Source organism: Phyllobates terribilis, unplaced genomic scaffold (genome assembly GCF_046119375.1).
Source record: "Phyllobates terribilis strain yellow unplaced genomic scaffold, ASM4611937v1 Scaffold_6__1_contigs__length_29720123, whole genome shotgun sequence".
Lineage (NCBI taxonomy): Eukaryota > Metazoa > Chordata > Amphibia > Anura > Dendrobatidae > Phyllobates > Phyllobates terribilis.
In genome coordinates this window covers 23903667-23922575 of record NW_027362766.1, presented here as the reverse complement: position 1 = coordinate 23922575, position 18909 = coordinate 23903667, and the positions used below count along the sequence as shown (strand labels likewise).

The window sequence follows — 18909 nt, the reverse complement described above, 5'->3', positions numbered from 1 at the left end:
ATCTCTCCCGGTGTGCTGTCCCTTCATTACATGAGCATGTGTCCCACAACATTAGCTGTCCCTCAACAACGCAGTTACTGGGAAAGTCCACCTAACCACGGACAAGTGGACAACTGCTTGTGGGCAGGTACGGTTCATCTTGCTGACGGCACACTGGATTAATATAGTGGAAGTCGGGACCCAGTCGGACATTGGGATGGAACACGTCCTCCCGATGCCAAGGATTGCGATCACTAGGCCAATCAGGGTTGCCTCCACATTATATAGCTCCTGCACCTCTTTCTCCTCTTAAGCCTCCATCTCCGAAGTGACCACATCAGTCGCAAGCCAGAAGCACTGCAGCACTGCTTCGGCCAAGCGGCAACAGGCTGTGCTGAAGCTTATATGCTTAGGTGACAAACCGCACAATGCTGAAGAGTTGTGGACAGCTCTGAAAGAGCAGGTAGATCTGGGGCTGACACCGTGTAAAAAAGTACTTATTTCCGTATATTTTTTTCTATCAAGGACTTCTTATGAGATGCGATCGATCACAGACCATATAACGATATTCTTATAAAAAAATGTATCGATTTATTCTTGGATTGTCCATTAAAAAGAATGATTGCATTAGTTACATAAAATAGTTAAATAGTTACAATGTGATTGTCCATTTGTTCATAATTAGCTTAATAGTTGAGATTCACCCACCTTTTCCTGGGATCCTGAATGGTAGATTGCGTCTGCCTGTGTCCAGCATGTGTGTCAGAATGACACCATGTGTCGTCCAGTGTCCTGTGAAATGGCAAGAGCATGCCCCCTGTCTCTAACATGGGGTTATATAGCTGGGCAAAATACACAAATAGCACATGTCATCTAGAAACCCTAGCACAAGGGCTGATGCAATCTTATCCAATGTAGGGTACAGTATTCAGAATTAAAATAAAAATGAATATCCGTAATTAATATTTAACACACCGCTGACCCTACTGCCAGGCATGGTCATGTATGACAATGGCCGGAGCCTGGTGGTGGCTATGAAACGAGGCAAGCTCACACACGTACCATGCCTGGCATGTGGTTCAGCGGTTTCTCAAAACCTACCCAGATTTGCCTGATCTGCTTGTCAAAGTATGCCGCCTGTGTGCCCATTTTAGAAAGTCAGCTACAGCTTCCACCGCCCTTGCAGTGCTTCAGCAGCATTTGCAGCTTCCAGCTCACTGACTGGTGTGTGATGTCACCATGCGTTGGAACTCTACATTGCAGATGTTGGTAAGGATTTGTAAGCAGAAGAGAGCAGTTGTTGACTACCAGCATCAGCAAGACCATCGGTATTCAGGTCAGACTCCACACATAAGACCTCTGGAGTGGACATCAATGTCACATATCTGTACCATCCTCCAAAACTTTGAGAACTCCACCAAGATCGTGAGTGGCGATGCCATAATTAGCATCACCATCCCGCTTCTCTGTCTTCTGAAACGCTGTCTGCTCACAATTAAAGAGGATGCATTGCAGGCGGAGCACGATGAGATGGAGCAAGGAACCATACAGGGTGTTTCCACACAGCCCAGCCTCATCTCATCCCAACATGGATTGGTTGACAATGAGGAAGAGGAGGAGAAATAATAGGAGCTAGTTTCCTGCACTATAGAAGATACTACCTGCACAACTGTCATACTGTTTGTTCAGCATGGATGGCCTGAGGACAGGGAGGAGGAGAAGGAGGAGGATGAGGAGGAGAACATGGTCAGTTGTCCTCGTACTGAGGACACGGAAGTCTTGCCTGTTAGCAGTCTGGTACACTTGGCTGAGTTTATGTCACGCTGCCTTTCCTGTGTCCAAATTTTGGATGACAGTCATTACTGTTTGGTGACTCTTCTAGGCCCACCCTACAAAGAGAACTTTCTGTCTCTTATTCCTGCAGCGGACAGGACTAAAAAAATGGGGCGGTACCAGAAGGCCCTTATTATTAAAAAAATTCCCATCTGAAAACGCTGGCGGCAGAGGTCACAGTTTGTTGGATAACCAAGGAGAAAAGGCGAGGGAGACACAAATCCAACCCAGTAAAGGCAGGGGAACACTGTCAAAGTTCTGGGACAGTTTTCTCAGACCCTCCCCATCACACAGGCCCTGAGGCTCGGGGTACTCTCACAAGGAGGGAAAAGTTTGGGAAGATGCTGAGGGAGTACCTTGCCGACCGTATCAACATCCTCCGTGATTCCTCTGTGCTTTATAATTCTTGGGTATCCAAGCTGGACACGTGGCATGAACTGACTCTCTACGCCTTGGAGGTCCTGGCTTGTCCTGCCACTAGCGTTTTGTCAGAGTGGGTTTTTAGTGCCGCTGGTGGAATTATAACCGATAGTCACATCCGCCTGTCAACTGAAAATGCTGACAGACTGACTCTTATAAAAATGAACAAGGGTTGGATTGGGCCAGACTTCTCAACACCACCGAATGATAGCAGCATAACATAAACTCAAATAGAGTATCTTTTTTTTGGAAGGTCTAATTCTATTCCCATGCACCTCTGTCTTCACAGCCAGACATGGGTATACGCTTCCTGATTTTGTCTATTTGCTCTTGTCCTCTTCCTCCTCCTCATCCTCATCCTCCATCACCATATCTACCATATCACCATATCTACATCTCTTGCAAGGGGCATTGGAGTGTCTCCAAATTTTTGTCAGCCGTTGCATTCACTGCATAGGCAATAACAGTATGGGAGACCCACTTCCTAATAACGGGAACATTTTTTTCAGGAGGCCCTCCTTTATGTGTCTTGCAAGGGGCATTGGAGTGCCTCCAATTTTTTTGCAGCCATTGCAGTCACTGCATATGCCAGAACAGTATGGGATACCCACTCCTTTCTAAAGGGAATATATCGTACTCGTTACTGAGGCCCACCTCTATGTGTGCTTAAATTGTTATTGAGGTTTTTACCAAATTTTGGCAGCCCTTCTACTCACTGCATACCCTATAACTGGATAGCAGAACCGCTCTTTTCTAGGAAAATGTCGTTACTGATGCCCACCTCTATGTGTCTTTAACTTGTTATTGGGGTTTTTTTGCAAATTTTGGCAGCCCTTGTACTCACTGCATACCGTATAACTGGATAGCAGAACCGCTCCTTTCTAGGAACATGTCGCTACTGTGGCCCACCTCTATGTGTCTTTAACTTGTTATTTGGGTTTTTCCTAAATTTTGGTAGCCCTTGTACTCACTGTATGCCTTATAACTGGATAGCAGAACTGCTCCTTTCTAATGGAATCATGTCATTACTGTGGCTCACCTCTATGTGTCTTTAAATTGTTATTGGGGTTTTTCCCAAATTTTGGCAGCCCTTGTAATTACTGCATGGGCATTACCACTATAGGAGACCCACTCCTTTATAATGGGAACATTTTTTTTACTGAAACCCTCCTCTATGTCTCTTCAAAGGGGTATTGGGGTGCGTCCAAATTTTTGGCAGCCTTTGCAGTCACTGCATACACAATAACATTATAGTAGACCCACTCTTTAATAATGGGAACAACAAAGCATAATCGGCTGATGGCACTCTAACAATAGTGAGGGCCGACTGCTGGCCCTTTAACAATAGTAAGGGCTGCCTGATGGCCCTATAAATATAGGCTTTGTGACTTTCAGAGTCCCACCTTTATAAATGAAACAGTGTGTGTCTGATCATGTCTCGCACACCACATGGCCAGATAAGGTAGTAAAATGTTAAAATGACATTTACCGGTGAAAGTATTTTTCACCAATGAAAGCAATGCAAAAGTGCAACAACGCATCAAAAATACTACGTGTGAACATAGCCCAAGGTGTGGAGGAGCATTTTTGTCTGTGGTTATTTATTTTGCCTTAAATACAAGTCATTACCCTGGAAAGGATGTTCCTTAACATTTTTCCCAGGAAAATCCATTTTGGTTTTGTTTTTGTATGTTTTATTGTGAGTCCGTAAAAGTGGCATAATACCTCTGACAATATTGTTCACAGCAGTGACCTGGGAGTCAGAGATGTCTCCAGAGGTCTTCCTCATGCTGTTCCCATGTCATTTCAGCACTGTTTCCATCACTTTGGACAATTTTTAGGCCCTCTGCCGGGGTGGCCGCCAGAAAAATGCTTGAGTTATATTGGGCTCATTGCTCAGATCGAGCACTCGAGTATTCCAATTTCGAGCAACGAGAACCCGAGCATTTTTGTGATCACTCATCACTAGTTATCATCACACTTTAACAAAAACTTACAGGTCAGCTTTTCAGCATGCAGACAAGAATTCCAACTATTCCCATCCGTATTCTCCAAACTTCACAACCACCCTCTCTTACCATGTTTCTATTCAGTCTACTAGACCACAGGAATGAAGCAACAATGCACCCTGTTATTATCTGATCTGTAGGCCATTTATTACCATACCATCTTGTATTCCTTACCCTAATTGTTGTTTGCCGGCTTTTCTGTCCTTCTGTTTTACTCGCCATTTGTTTTGCTTCACACTTTTGAGGGACATCGCAATTTTTTTTTAATTTCACAAATTAAATATTCATGTGGACATACAATAAATGGAGACATTCATGACATTGTATTTAAATGTTTAAATTTGTATTTCACAGAAATAGCTTTTTGAATGAAGTGATCAACCCAAGGTTCAATTATAGGAGAAACCAAAATACAACATTTTTGTAACATTTTAACAAATTTACTCTTTCACTTTTTGCTCCTTCTTCCATTTATGAATAAAACCTCAAAAAAACAAAAAAACAAAACGAGTATATACCCTACAGCAAATACATAAGTAAACAGATATAGTAAATGTAAATAACATAGGGTACTTAGTTACTGCTTTTTTAAATTAAAATAGTGGTAACTAAGTACCCTGAGACAAGGTGTACCCATTGGGAAGGTCGTAGCCTGTCTATAGTGTGTCAAAAAACTTCAATGTGAACTAAGTACTCTATGTTGTTTACATGTACTATCACTACGTACTTATTTATTTGCTTTAGGGTCTATACTCATTTTTTATATGATCTTTTTCTTGGGTTTTGTGTGTGAAATAGCCACAGTGTGAACTTGTTTTGACACTTTTTCCTTGTATTCCAGCTTATAGTTTGGCTAATTTCTTTGGTTTCCATCTATGAATGTCTGCAATGGTCTGTGTGAATGTGGCTAATCCTAATCTGACCAAGGTAAATATGGCTAATATTCATCTCACCAAGGACTTTTACAAGTTTTGTATTTTTTAGAGCTGTTTTGACATCCCTGTTTCTTAAGGTATAAATAAAGGGATTTAAGAATGGGGTAATTACAGTATAAATGAGGGCAAGGAATTTGTCATGTTGGCTGCCTTTGGGCTTAATATATATAATAATGCCTGAGCTGTAGAACAAGGAGGCTACAGTGAGGTGAGATGAACAGGTGGAGAAGGCTTTCTGTTTTCCTTTAGTGCTTTTAATCTTTGAGATAAGGGCAATGATGTGGATATAGAATCCTAAAATTATAAGGAATGGAAGAATGCTTCCAAATAATGATCCTGAACTTGTGACCAGGTTGCTGACCATAGGATTAGAACATGCTAGATTCTGCAATGGAGCCAAATCACAGAAGAAATGGTTGATTTCATTGGGTCCACAAAATTTTAACTCAGCTGTTAATATTGTAGGTATGGCAGTAATGGCAAATCCAATAATCCATGGAGCAATTGCAAGTTCAATACAAAAAGCATTGTTCATTATCCTGGAATAATGCAAGGGTTTGTTAATGGCTAAATCCCGATCAAAAGCCATAACCGCTAATAGATAACATTCCGTGACTGCCAAAGAATCAAATGTATACATCTGGGCAAAGCATCCGGTAAAAGATATCCTCTGGCTAGCTACTAATAAATTAGCTAGGAGTTTAGGAACAGTGACAGATACAAATATTATTTCCATAAAAGCAAAGTTACTAATCAAAAAATACATTGGTGTATGAAGTAAACACTCACATTTTACTAAGACCAGTATGACGCTGTTCCCCACAATACAGGCTATAAATGCCAATAGGGCAAATACAAAAAGTAAAATCTGTAGATTCTGTAAATCTCCAAAGGCCAGAAGTATGAATTCTGTTACTGTGGTCTTGTTGAAGTCATGGATTTTGTAAAGTACCAAATCCTACAAAAATAACAAAAATAGTTAGTAAAACTGTGCACAGTTAGCTAATTTTAAAGTTACAGTCTTAAGTTGATAATTCCTTGGTAAACCAATGAAGCTCGGTTGATTAGCTGATATTGCCAAAGTTTTAGAAATTTATGTTGTATCACTGAAGTTGTGAAAAGTGTAGCACTTTTCCTCTACAGGGAAAATGCAGATCAGTAAATGTTGATAAAATGACAATAAAATATCAAAAATTGCCAAAAACTACTGTGCATTAAAACCTGTATGTATTACGATAAACTTATTCCTTATTATTATTCCTTTGCTCAGTAAGTCAAAAGACATGAGCCATTATGTCATGTGAGACTGTCCAGTGCCCCTTTTTGTATGCTAATTTGTGGAATGCCTGCTGATTACAGATTGCATCAGCCCCCTGCGATGTAGTAGTCTGCATCATTTGGAAGACAATTATGCAGTCTAATTGAACTAGCAAACAATGAGCGAACAGCCATGCTTATCTTCTCCCAAATCCTGGGGAGCACAATGCCCTTCAATTGGAGCTGAAGGATATAAAAGGGGCCTAATCCTGTCACTGGTGTGATTCTACAGGACTTCAGCCTTGGTTCTCGTTAGTGGACTACAGAACTGCTTCATTGTCCAACACTGAGCCCACAAATTAGTTTGGAGAACCCATGTTGAGGCAAACCAGTCACTTGGCCACATACATCACTGTGCTCCGTCAGCTTCCTTAGATTGCCTCTATCTCCTCTCAGTGGGTGCCTGACAAAAGCTGGGTGCTCCTAGTTGGGGTAGTTGGCCCTGGATGTGCCAAAGTCACTGAGGTTCTAATCCCTGGCGAGCCAATAGAAGGGAGAGACTCTGTCACTTGCACCATCTTGTGTCCTTGTTGAGAATGTTCTGTTTGCTGTTGACTGTTGGTGATCCAATTAAGTCTTACTAGAGTGGGGTACCTTCACTCTGTGTTGTCTGATTAGTATTCTGCCCATTGGGAAGGAGTATGGGTGTTTAGTGGAACAAGCCCCAGCCCATGCTCTCTTTTAAAAGACAGCCAGGCCAGTGGACGAGAGCGCCCACTGACCCTCATCTCTTCACAATATGTTCTGAAGTTTTAAAAGGAAATGATAAAGAATTAAACTTACAGATGGATGAACATCTATTTTTATTATATGATATCAGGAGAATAAAAGTTAAGGATTCAGACTTATTTTCACAGCAAAATTCTGGATCATTATGAAGATCTGCACATCACAATTTGCATATAAGATAATCCTTCTCTAAACCTGAGGTTCAAGTTGAGGAGTTCACCCAAAAAACTTTGGTAACCCAGTCTAATATTTATAACTATATATTGGGCATTTGGTTTGGTTAAGTCTGATGTCTACAAACCCTCCTATACTAGAGGTAAATAAAGTTCTGGCTCTTGATAAATGAGTATTTTCCCAGCTAGAGAAGGCAGAAGAATGCAAAAGTACACAATGTACTTTACTCTTAGCCATAATGCTGGGTAGTAAAACGTTGTTGCATAAAGCAATGAGCTTGATGGTTTCACAATCTCAAAAGAGGTAACAAGATGATTTAAACAAGGTAGACAATTGTCACTTGAAATGGTGGCTTTATATATGTATGACAATGCAATAATTTGATGGTAAACCCTCTGCAGCCTTTTCTTCATTCTGTAACAATCTGGGTTTCTTTCTCAGCAGCACACATTAAAAGTCCTGGTCACAGGACATTCACCTCTCTTTGGTCGAAATACCCTGCAAGAGCTTGCCTAGACCATTGTACACACTTACAAGCAACACTTCACAGTTACTGCATCACAGTCCCTTACACAAAGGCTTTTTTTTGCTGTCTATGGTACTCCTCTTCATATTCAAGCATCATCTACTGGCCTATTCTGATGTGACAATTTCTTCCCCCTTTTGGTTGGCAAATCCCTCAACTATGTGGCAGATGTGCACAAAGGAATACACCTCTATGCTCTCATGGAGGTGGACTGTTCTCCTACACTTAGAACAAACATCAACTATTATAGAGTGTTGCTAACTCCCACCTGCTAGCTAGCATGGATGCAGGCATATCCTACTCTGCTTATCTGTATTGTGTAAATATTCTTGACCTCTACTAGTTGGGGAAAGTAGAATCTAGCAAAATTTTGGGCAGATGAGGGGGTAAAAGTCCATACTGGAGACAGCCTCACCTGTCAGATGCACAATGCAGAAACAGTTAGGGGATTGGAATATCCTATAAAATCAAATAACTAAGCAGGTGCATGTATGTTGTGGCTGATTCCATAGGAAGTACTATCCATTTTAGTTTTTCTGCCTTGTGGGTTATATGGCTGCCTTTGTGTTACACCATATCCATCCATCCATCTGCCCACAGTTTTTACTAATTTGAACAGGGAATACCTGGATCTTACTTTTAACAAGTTTATTTGAGGAGCAGACACAGAGAGTTGACATAGGGTTTAGCATGCTCTGATGAAAATGTGCGTTAAGAAGCTCACATTCTTATGTGTGTAGCAAAATTATAATTTATGTTTAAGCACTATGTATAATGCTTAATCAGCATTTTCACTGAACAAACGGGTAAAGCATGTCACCCACAATGGAGTTACAATGATCATCATACTAATGTAACAGGCCCTTCTCAATATTGAAATAGCAACACCAAGAAGGAAAAATTGTGGAATTATGGAAATCACAAGTTTACTGTTTGTCATTATATAATATGCTTACTCTATTAAACTTTTTTAATGTATATGAAAACTGAAATAAAGATTTAGGGTCGGATTTAGTAAGAATGTAGATGTACACACCAGTCATAATGAAGGAGGCGTAAGATGCGTGTAATTCATTAAGAGAAACCTAACATATTGGACGCATCGTATCACTGGCGTGCACCTCTGTGGCCCTCAACAGAATCGTTCCTCCAGTCCAGGACTAGAGTACTTATTGTAAGAATAAAGCTATGGTTTGTAGCAAACACAAAAAGTCAAGGTGCACAGAGGAGAAACAACTCAAAATACCTAAACAGTGCAAAATTTAACTCATTAAGAAGGGTCTCATATGGAGCAGGTACACTACAATGAGATAGGAAGCCTTGAATAGTCCTCAAAGAAAAGTCACCATTCAAGAGAATAATCCTCCAGCACTGCTTATGGACAGATAAAACAGTGCTTTAAGTCATTTAAAAATTCATAAAGCTGAACGGACTCATATCTTGCCAATCCAGGGTTTCTCCTTTCCACCTCTCCACAAAGCTCGGAGGGCGAAACCCTAGGTTGACCAAGACATGAAGCCACGAAACTTGTATAACTTTTCAAGAATTAGCCAGGATAGCTTTATCAAGCCCAGTCTCGCCCATGCTCTGCCCAATTTGACGGATCTGGCAGGGACAGGTGCCGAAATGACAAAAGTCACTTTTGAGTAACCTTGAGTTCCTCAAAAGTTTTGCGACTTTTCAAAGAGCTTTATGCCAGAATTATGGCAAACCCTTAGACCTTAGAATATGCAATTATTGCTCAGTTGTGTTGTATTAATAAGATAATAAGGTTAATAATTAGTGCAAGCAAATCTTCAATAACACGTCCATATTAAGTTTGAAAAAAAATTAGCCATGGTGACAATGTTAAAGGCCCCATATATCAGTCTACTAGGAAGGATTTCTTGAGCCTTCCTTCCCAGACAGCAGAAAAAAAAAGGATCACGCATGTTGGTTTTCAGCATGCCTGATATATTAAAGTGTCTAGCCGCAACCTATTTGTCTCTCCCTACCAATACATAGGTGCACTAGGCTCATGTATGAAGCAAATCAGTAGAATCTACTACTTCATATTTACAGCTATGTTAGGAAATTGGGAGGCTAGCTATAACATTTTGCAATGGGATTACGTAAAGGAAATTAAGCAATACTTTTGTTCTCATATCCACACCTTCATTTTACAAATGTCTAAGTCTTATAGGTCCAATAGTAGTGGATTTTAATTGAAAATTTTACACCCAAAAGTTGCAACAAATTACATGGAAGTGAACAGGGAAACACGAGTTTTCAGTATCTGGCAGCAGTTATTCTTTATTTCCCATTGCAAATAATCAATGCAATTGCAAAAGTTAAAATTTATTGGCAAATTGCTGGCAAAATTTACACAACCCATCCTAGAAAAATATGATACAAATAAATAATAATTGTATTTACCTCTGATTTACTTTCCATATTAATAAGTAGGTGACATTGTTTGGTGCCACCGCGTTATCTTCTCGTAGTTCATGGATAATTAAAGACTAAAAATCAAATTAAATAATGATCTGCGCTTTTTATAATGAGCTGAATAGGAAGAGGAGTCGGGGGAACTAATCCTGAGGGGAAGATTTTCCATTTGAGAATTGACAGCTTGAGCAAGGACTTTTTAATGAAGCAGCTAAAGGTTTTTATTAAAACACGATATATCAAAATAATTTGCCTTGTCTGCCAATCTGTCCATATTATTAACTAACGAAATTCAATTCGGCTGAATAGCACGTGCGTCAGGTACAGTACTCCTTCCTAAAAACAGTGCTCAGTAGCGTAGCTACTGGGGGGGGCAGAGGTAACAGCTGCCCCGGTCTCCGCGCTCAGAGGGGCCCACACGGAACTACTCTACCCTTAACTGATCAGCATGAATAGCGTGCCAATACAGTTAAGCCCTGCCATAGAGCAGGAAGACATGATCTCCCTGGACTACCACTCTCTCCGTTCTGTAGACCACAGGTCGCTTTAAAATCGCAGTCTACAGAACAGCTGATAGTGGCCGACTCATGCACAGAATGTCAGACTCAGGACGCGGTGAATTCAGTGCGCTGCGCTGGGACTCTTGACGTTCTCTGCATGCATCGGTGCTATGATTGCCTTGCCACTGGACTCATCAAAGTTCTGGGTTAGGTGAGTATATGTTGTTTTTTTTTTAATTAAAACTTGTGGTGTGATGTGGGGGCATCATAAACAATGGAGGACCCTTATACATAATTTGGATGACCCTGAACAAGTGTAGGGGACCCTCATACATTTTAAGTAGTAATGCAGGTGTAATGGGAAATAGAAGTGCCCCTGGAAAGACCTTACGTGATGTCACATTAGTGGAAGAAGATTGCCATCTGCTGGCCAAGTGAAGTCAAGCGGAACCAATTTGCACTGGCAGATTTAGCAACTTCATGTGCTGGTCCTGATCAGGTGACCCGGATGAGACACTTCCTTGATATAAAAGCCTTTCTTGCCAAACCACAAGCGGATTTGGCGCCAGAGAAGAGAGTGGAGTAGATTCGTTCCAGGGATGTCGCCAAGGCCAGCATGACAGGCCTCAGCGGGAAGTTTACGCCACCATGTAGTCGGTCACCGCCTTGCAAGGCCCGAATTCTGCTCAATAGGACTCTGAATTCCATCTGCGCTGGTCAGGACCAGGATCTGCGCCCTGTACTTGTTAAGCCTCAGAGACCAGACGTTTCCTGTCAAGAGTCGAGGCCTATTCCATTCCGCCCCAAGCTCATGAGACTTCCATCAACGGTCAAGCTGAAAAGCTCCGCGAGGAGACTGCAACAGGAGAGGCATGCCTGCAATTGCGGCGCGACAGCAGGATCGTCACTTCCAGCTATCACCTACGGTGCCAGGGTCAGCATGGACTAGGACTACAGATTGAGAGGGAGCCGGTTGGTGCGTGGGAGGCTTAATGGGCTTTAATAGACTACGTCAGAAAGAGACTTGCTGCCTATGGGGGACACCCGGTGACCCTTGCTAGGGCCAGAGCTGTAGAAAGAACTTACGTGGTGACTTTTATGAATGGGGGCATCACCTTTGTTAAGTGAACATTAACGTTATCTAGTGAAAGACCTTATTTGATATTCCCAGTTTATAGTTATTTGTTTCATTATTGATTTGCTTTGTTATTATTGCTAATTGCTCAGAGTTACTTTAAATCACTGTAAAATTACTACTGCATTTAAATAATAATTATATCGATCACCAACTGTCGCTGCCTTGTTTTATCTGTGAGTTGCATCCAGACACCTGCATTACGTTTGGCATATTTGACAGGATGCGACATTCAGAGATGGCAGACCAGTCCTTGACCGATGATGTCAGGGAACATATACTCTTGGGGTCTATGCTCAGTAATCTTTCCAAGTTCACGGGAAGCAGCGTGTTGTTGTTGGACTTGGTAGAGAGACTGAAAAGCATGTTGCGCATGTATTCCCTGATCCCTTCTGTTCAGGCCAAGTTACCTCTTCTGAGCCTTGACGGGGAGGCCCAACAGACAATTATGTACCGCCTACCTAGGAATCGTGACACTGAGGATAAGGTGATAAAATTTTGGAAGATATGCACAGTGACACCACGGACCTAGGGCATCTTTGCATGCAGTTGTTCCAGTGGATCAAAGAGGAAAGTGAGACTGTAGCTCAGTATGTTAATGCATTGCAAGAAGTGATTGCCCATATCACCATGAAGACTCAAGATGGGCACGGAGGGCTGGTTCCATTGGATGAAGTGCTGCGGGACCAACTGGTTGCTGGACAGAGGGATCCCTCCCTGAGTTACTTTACAGGAGCACCTATGCTTGAATCCTAATCTGGGCTTCCTTGAGGTCAAGACCGAAGCTACAGTCCTGGAGAGAGAGGCCATTGTCCTGACTGGCGCTGTCCAAAGTCATGAAGTGGTCACCCCGGAGTCAACCCACACTGAGCCCGACTTGGCATGGGAGATACATCTAGAGATCCGAGACATTTGAGGAGAGCTGTGCAGTGTCAAGGGGAACCCTGCTTCCACCCCTCCAGCTGTCCACATGGCCCAACAAGAGAGGAGGTCAGAGCGGGAAAGTAGTTTCTCCCCAGCCCTGCCACGCCATGTACATTGCCCATCAGTGGAACGTGAGCCAGAGTGTTGGACCTGCGGTGGGTTGGGGCATATCTCAAGGGACTGCCTGAGTTGAGAAAGGAGAAGATGGGGGTGCCCGTTAAACGAGCACGCCCCACTGTCATGAAGCATACCATGTGGTTTCGAGCCATGGAGGGTGGAGGAGAGAACTCTGGGGATATTGTCTCCGAGAGTCCAGTTACCTGGTTTGAATTCAATCGGCAACGCATTCACTGTTTGATGGAGATGGGGCATCAGGTGCCCACTATGCCTGAGGTGTAGTTTCAGAGTCACTTTCCCAAAGTTGCTTGTCCAGAAAAGAACACACCAGCTGACTGGTGGCGGCTAATGAACTGCCCAGCCTAGTAGAGGGAGTAGTGTGGATGTTTGTTCGGGTGTGCAGAAAAAACGTGGGCCGAACAGGAATAGAATTAACAAAGTGGTCTGGAGGAAAAAGAGGATTGTAACCCTGGGCATGAATGTGCTAAAAGAAGTGGGACAATTTTTGGCTGAGGGCCCCAATAAACACAAGCCAGTAAGAAGATGTTTCATCAAATTGTGTATTGCTACCACCTGAAGGCACAGTGACACTGCCAGTGTGACAGACTGTATTCACTAAGCCAGTACCTTGTATCTTTAGAGGGTGTGGACATCTAGATTGAGCCGATAGAGGGAGAAGAAGCGATCTCCGGATAATTGGCTGCCCACACTCTTGCCACCATGTGACGGGGTGACTACCGGTAAGCTGTAAAAGCTTGAGTGGAGCAAGTCTACAGTTGATACCCTGACAAGAAGTGGCCCGTGCTTGAGTAATGCTGGAAGATCTCACCAGAGCTGATGCTATAGGACTGATACCTGTGGGAGGTGACCCGTGGACCTTAGAGGTGTCATTCGATTGTCAGGAGGACAGACATGAACCACTGGCTGGATGCCATCTCTTGGAACAGATGGAGGTCAACCTTACAGAGTTTTCATCAAGGCAAGTTGGACAGGTTGAACAGTTATTACAGAGATATCGGGGGTGTTTGCACAACATGAAGATGACTTTTGGTGCACCCAGGCTATTCAACATGAAAACCCTACAGGAACCACTGCTCCCATTTGAGAGAGGTGCTGGCAGATCCCACTTCAGATGTACCAGAGGACAGAACAGCTGGCACACATGCTGAGCAATGGCATGATCTATGAGAGCCAGAGTTCCTGGGCGGCCCCCATCATATTAGTTCGGAAAAAGGACGGTACCTTGAGGTTCTGTGTAAACTACCAGCAGCTGAACGTGTATACTGTACAGAACTCCTATCCCTTGCCCAGAATCAAGGAGTCCCTATCTGAATTGGGAAAAGCCAAATATTTCTCCTCCCTCGATTTAGCCAGTAGCTGCTGGCAAGTCCCGGTGGCTGTGAAAGATCGCACAAAGACAGCCTTTATCATCACTATGGGCCTGTTTGAGTTCAACCAGATGCCTTTCGTACTGACAAATGCACCAGGAACCTTTCAGCATTTGATGGAAAGATGCTTGGGAGATCTGAACTTTGAAGCCACTTTGATTAATCTAGATGACATTGTCATGCCTTTATAAAAATGCATATAACCATTTTTACTATGTTTTGTAATAACATTGAATTTCTGTCTAGTGATAACTTATCCAACAGCGCCATCTGTTGACAATGTTCTCTCACTACAGCCTGTTTATGTCCTGTTTCATTGGTTACTGTGCAATCTAATCTTTTCTCATCAAGGCTTCTATAGTTTCCCATCAGCCTGTACACTAACCGTGCCCCCTTCTTCTTCAGCGTCCATTATAACCTCATGGATGCTGACATGCTGATCATCTCTCTCTGGATTTTCAGCCCATCTGGTTTTTTACCTACACATAGCACAGTCGGTGAATTATTATGTTCCCCGGTGAATTATAATGCAGTTCCTCTGTTCTACATATTTTCTTATCAAGTAGTCTTTTGCCATTATATTCGCCATTATATTTGTACTATTCACCATGCTCAAATTTAATGCTATGTACCCCAGATATACTGTATGCTTTGTAATGAGTACATTAATTTGTTTCTCGTAGTTTTATACTGATCCTATCAATAAGAGTTGTAAAGGATCCTGTCTAATGCACGCTGCAATAGTGAAAGTTTCAGCATAAGACTCGTACTTGAACTTAGTCATTATGATATCTCACAACGCACTTCAGACTACGTGCTACAGCACGCCCCATTAGACGATTATGTACAGTGGGTACGGAAAGTATTCAGAAAAAATTCTACATTTCTGTTTTTTTTCAGTCAAGATGGGGTGCAGAGTGTACTTTAATGAGAAAAAAAAAAAACTTTTTAGAATTTACCAAATGGCTGCAATGAAACAAAGAGTGAAACATTTAAAGGGGTCTGAATACTTTCCGTACCCACTGTACATTCAGCTCCAAGAGCAAGACCAAACCCTGCTGATAATCAGCAGCAAAATCTTGCCATTCAGTCCTCGACCCTCATCCATCAATCATCCTACGTCAAGCATGAAGATAATTCCATCCACCTGCTACTAGGGATGATCAAAAGTTTCAATATTCGGTTCGGATTGCGATAGTTGAATCTGCAATATTCTACGATTAATTAGTTGAATATTCGTCGAACATTACCAAACATCATAGGACTCAATGGGGGGCAAAAAAAATGCACATACAAAACCTCCAAACAGGTCCAAAAGCTTCGAAAACAAATCAAATTAGGGGTAGACACCTGGAAAGTGCAATCAATTGACACAGAGTACAAGTACTATAATTATTATTATTATTACAGTGCCATTTATTCCGTGGCGCTTTACATGTGAAAAGGGGTCACCGTTGGTGACTCACTGACTGGTACAAGAGGAGAGAGGACCCTGGCTATGAGGGAGCACAAACAATCTACAAGGGATGGGTGAGGATACAGTAGGTCAGGGTACAGCTAGTCATGCAGCGGTATGCTGGAGCGAGGGTTACCGCAGATTGTACGCTTGTCACAAGAAGTGGATCTTCAGCTTCCTTTTCAAGGTTTCCACGGTAGGTGACAGTCTGATGTGTTGGGGTACAGCCTTACACAGTAGGGGAGATGCATGCAATAAATCTTGCATGTGATTGTGACAAGAAGAGATAAAAGGGAAGTAGAGAAGGAGATCTTGGAAGGACGGGAAGTTGCATGCAGGTACCTACTACAGGGAGACTAGGTCACACATGTATGGAGGAGACAGATTTTTGATGGCTTGGTATGCCAAAGTTAGGCTTTTCAACAGAGTCTCTGGCCAATAAGGAGCCAGCGCAGGGATTGACAGAGGGGAGAAGCCTGGGAATTTCATGACTACAGAGTTGGGCAATGGCCTGTTCTGCAATGCGTTTTGAAAAATAACTTGCATAAGTGTAACATCCCTGGCGGCATGCTGGCATGGCTTACCATCTCCCACCATGCAAGACCGCCAACTTACCCATCAGTCCAGGCTGCACACTTTGCTCCATTACTTGCTGTGTGCATGTCTCTTGTCTGATTGCTTAGGGCGGCGGCCTTGTTACTTCCTGTGACGGGAGCTAGTTACCACATCCGCAGATGTCCAATCTTCTTCTGCAGGCCCCTGACATGGAAAGGCTTTTCTTACACTGGGATATATAAAATATGACTGTCGCACAGTGTCTCCAAGATGAGCTTAACTTTTATTCTCACAAGTAGGTTTTATAGGGAATCACACAGGCTATTTTTACCACCCATTGTTCTCACCAAATAATACCCACAGTAGGCTCCCAGACAGCAGTTATGCAACAACCCATTAATCAGCACATTGTCTGTTTGCCACTGCTAAGTGAGCACAGGAAGGTGGGGGCCAAGAGTGCTTCGGTCACATCACAGAATGTCCAACAATATGTGATCCACAATATTCACCCCACTTTATAACATTATGTCCCATTAGCTGCATAGGCGCTACGACAACCCCCATGTGGCAAAATCTTGGAGTACGGGGTTGATCGGTCACAATGCTCCCCCTTCTCGGACAGGATCGGCCTACCCAGTCTGCTCCTCGATGGATCAGCTGGAGGAGGTCCACGATTTATGAGGTTGGTAGCAGGTCAGTTTGTCGGCTTAGTCCATCGGCGTTACCATTTTGCTTGCCGGGTCTATAGTGGATGGTGAAGTCTAAGGGTTTCAGCGTCAAACTCCACTGTAGTAGTCTGGCATTGTCCCCGGAGACCCGATTAAGCCATACCAGGGGGTTATGGTCCGTTATGAGGGAAAACTGTCTTCTTACAAATATGGTTGGAGCTTCTTGGCAGCCCATACTACTGCCAGGCATTCCTTTTCGACGGCCGCATAGCTAACTTCTCGAGGCAGTAATTTCCGTCTCAGATAAGCTATTGGGTGTTCTTGGCCGTCCGGCCCGACTTGGCTCAGTACTGTCCCCAACCCAAACATAGATGCGTCTGTGTGAACCAGGAAACATTTAGTTGGATCGGGTGCGGCCAATATCGGGGTATTTGTGAGAGCGTCCTTTAGCTGGTGGAAGGCTTCCTCACACTCGGGGGTCCAGGTTACCTGGCGGGGGAGGTTCTTACGTGTCAGATCAGTGAGGGGCTTGGCAATGCTGCTGTAATTTGGGACAAATTTCCTATAATACCGCGCTGTCCCTAGAAAGGTCATTACTTGGGTTTTAGTACGTGGGGTGGGCCACTTGTTACGGCCTCAATCATGGCGGGTTCCGGTCATTGTTTTCCACCCCCCACCCAATGTCCTAAATACTGCACCTCTGCTTTGCTTACGTGACACTTGTTGAGGTTCAGGGTGATTTCGGCTTTGTGGATCCTATCTAGTGTTGAGCGAACATGCTTGACACTGCTCGGTACTCGCCCGAGCATCACGCTACTCGGAATGTTCGGCGAGCACCGAGCATTTCCGGGTTACTCGGGCGGGAGCTCGGGTCTCCGCCCTGCATGTTTGGCGCTCTTTACAGAGCCAATGAACATGCAGGGATTGCCAGCCAGTCACTGTAATGCTTCAGCCATGTTGGTTGTGGGCATTACAGTGATTGGCTGGCCGCACAGCGTCACCTCGAGTATTTAAAACCGGGCGCCGCCATCTTGGACACACTCGCTCCGGATTAGACAGTGTAGGGACAGCGCTGCTGATTTAGGGAGAGAAATAAACTGCGAAATAGTTAGTGTAGGGTCTGTAAAGGCTGCCAGAACAAACAAACAGTCCTTTTCAGGACTAATATCCATCCCAGATACCAGGCAGGCAGGCTGTATAGGAGACACAGTGGTTATACCAGCAAACGCTGCATTACAGTCCTGTGTGCTCCTGTTGCTCAAATTGCTGGACTTAGCACCAGGTGTCGTGGGCCAGGAAAAATCCTTTTTTTTCCATCTAAATCCTCCTTTTTTTTTCCTCCTTCACACTGTACAAATACCCGTCTTATTAACCTTTTGGTGTGTCCCCCCCCCCCCCCAAAAAAAAGCGTGTCTCTGATTTTTCAGACACAAATATAACTGTTGAAAATAGTCTGGTGTAGGCTAGAGAAACAGAAGTGCTGTTTTGCACTTCCACGGTTCAAACCTCTGTATTATCCATTTTGGGCCATTTGTATCTAAAAAAAAAAACAGTTTGAGTGTGTCGCTCACTGTTCAGCCGCAAATATCTCTATTTAAAAAAAGTGTGGTATACTCCAGTAAACAATAACTGTGGTTTTGCCATCCCACGGTAAAAAATCTCTATTATTCAGGTTTTGGTAGTTTTTTCCGTAAAGAAAAACAGTAGTGTCTCCTGACTGTTGTGACACAAAAATATATCTGTTGAAAATAGTCTTGTCTAGGCCCGACATCCCAGTGTGGTTTCGCAGTTCTACGGGTCAAATCGCTGTACTATCC

At 43.2% G+C, this 18909-nt stretch overlaps 1 protein-coding gene across 1 annotated transcript; it reads right to left on the bottom strand.

Moving 5' to 3' along the window:
• Positions 1-4383: 4383 nt before the first annotated feature.
• LOC141152593 (olfactory receptor 6N1-like) lies at positions 4384-12350 on the bottom strand. Its single transcript, XM_073637148.1, has 3 exons — positions 12189-12350; positions 10349-10423; positions 4384-6134 (listed from the first exon to the last, which is right to left on the bottom strand). The coding sequence occupies exons 1-3, from the start codon at positions 12348-12350 to the stop codon at positions 5115-5117; spliced, it is 1257 nt and encodes a 418-aa protein (XP_073493249.1). The 3' UTR covers positions 4384-5114.
• Between the last annotated feature and the right edge of the window lie 6559 nt (positions 12351-18909).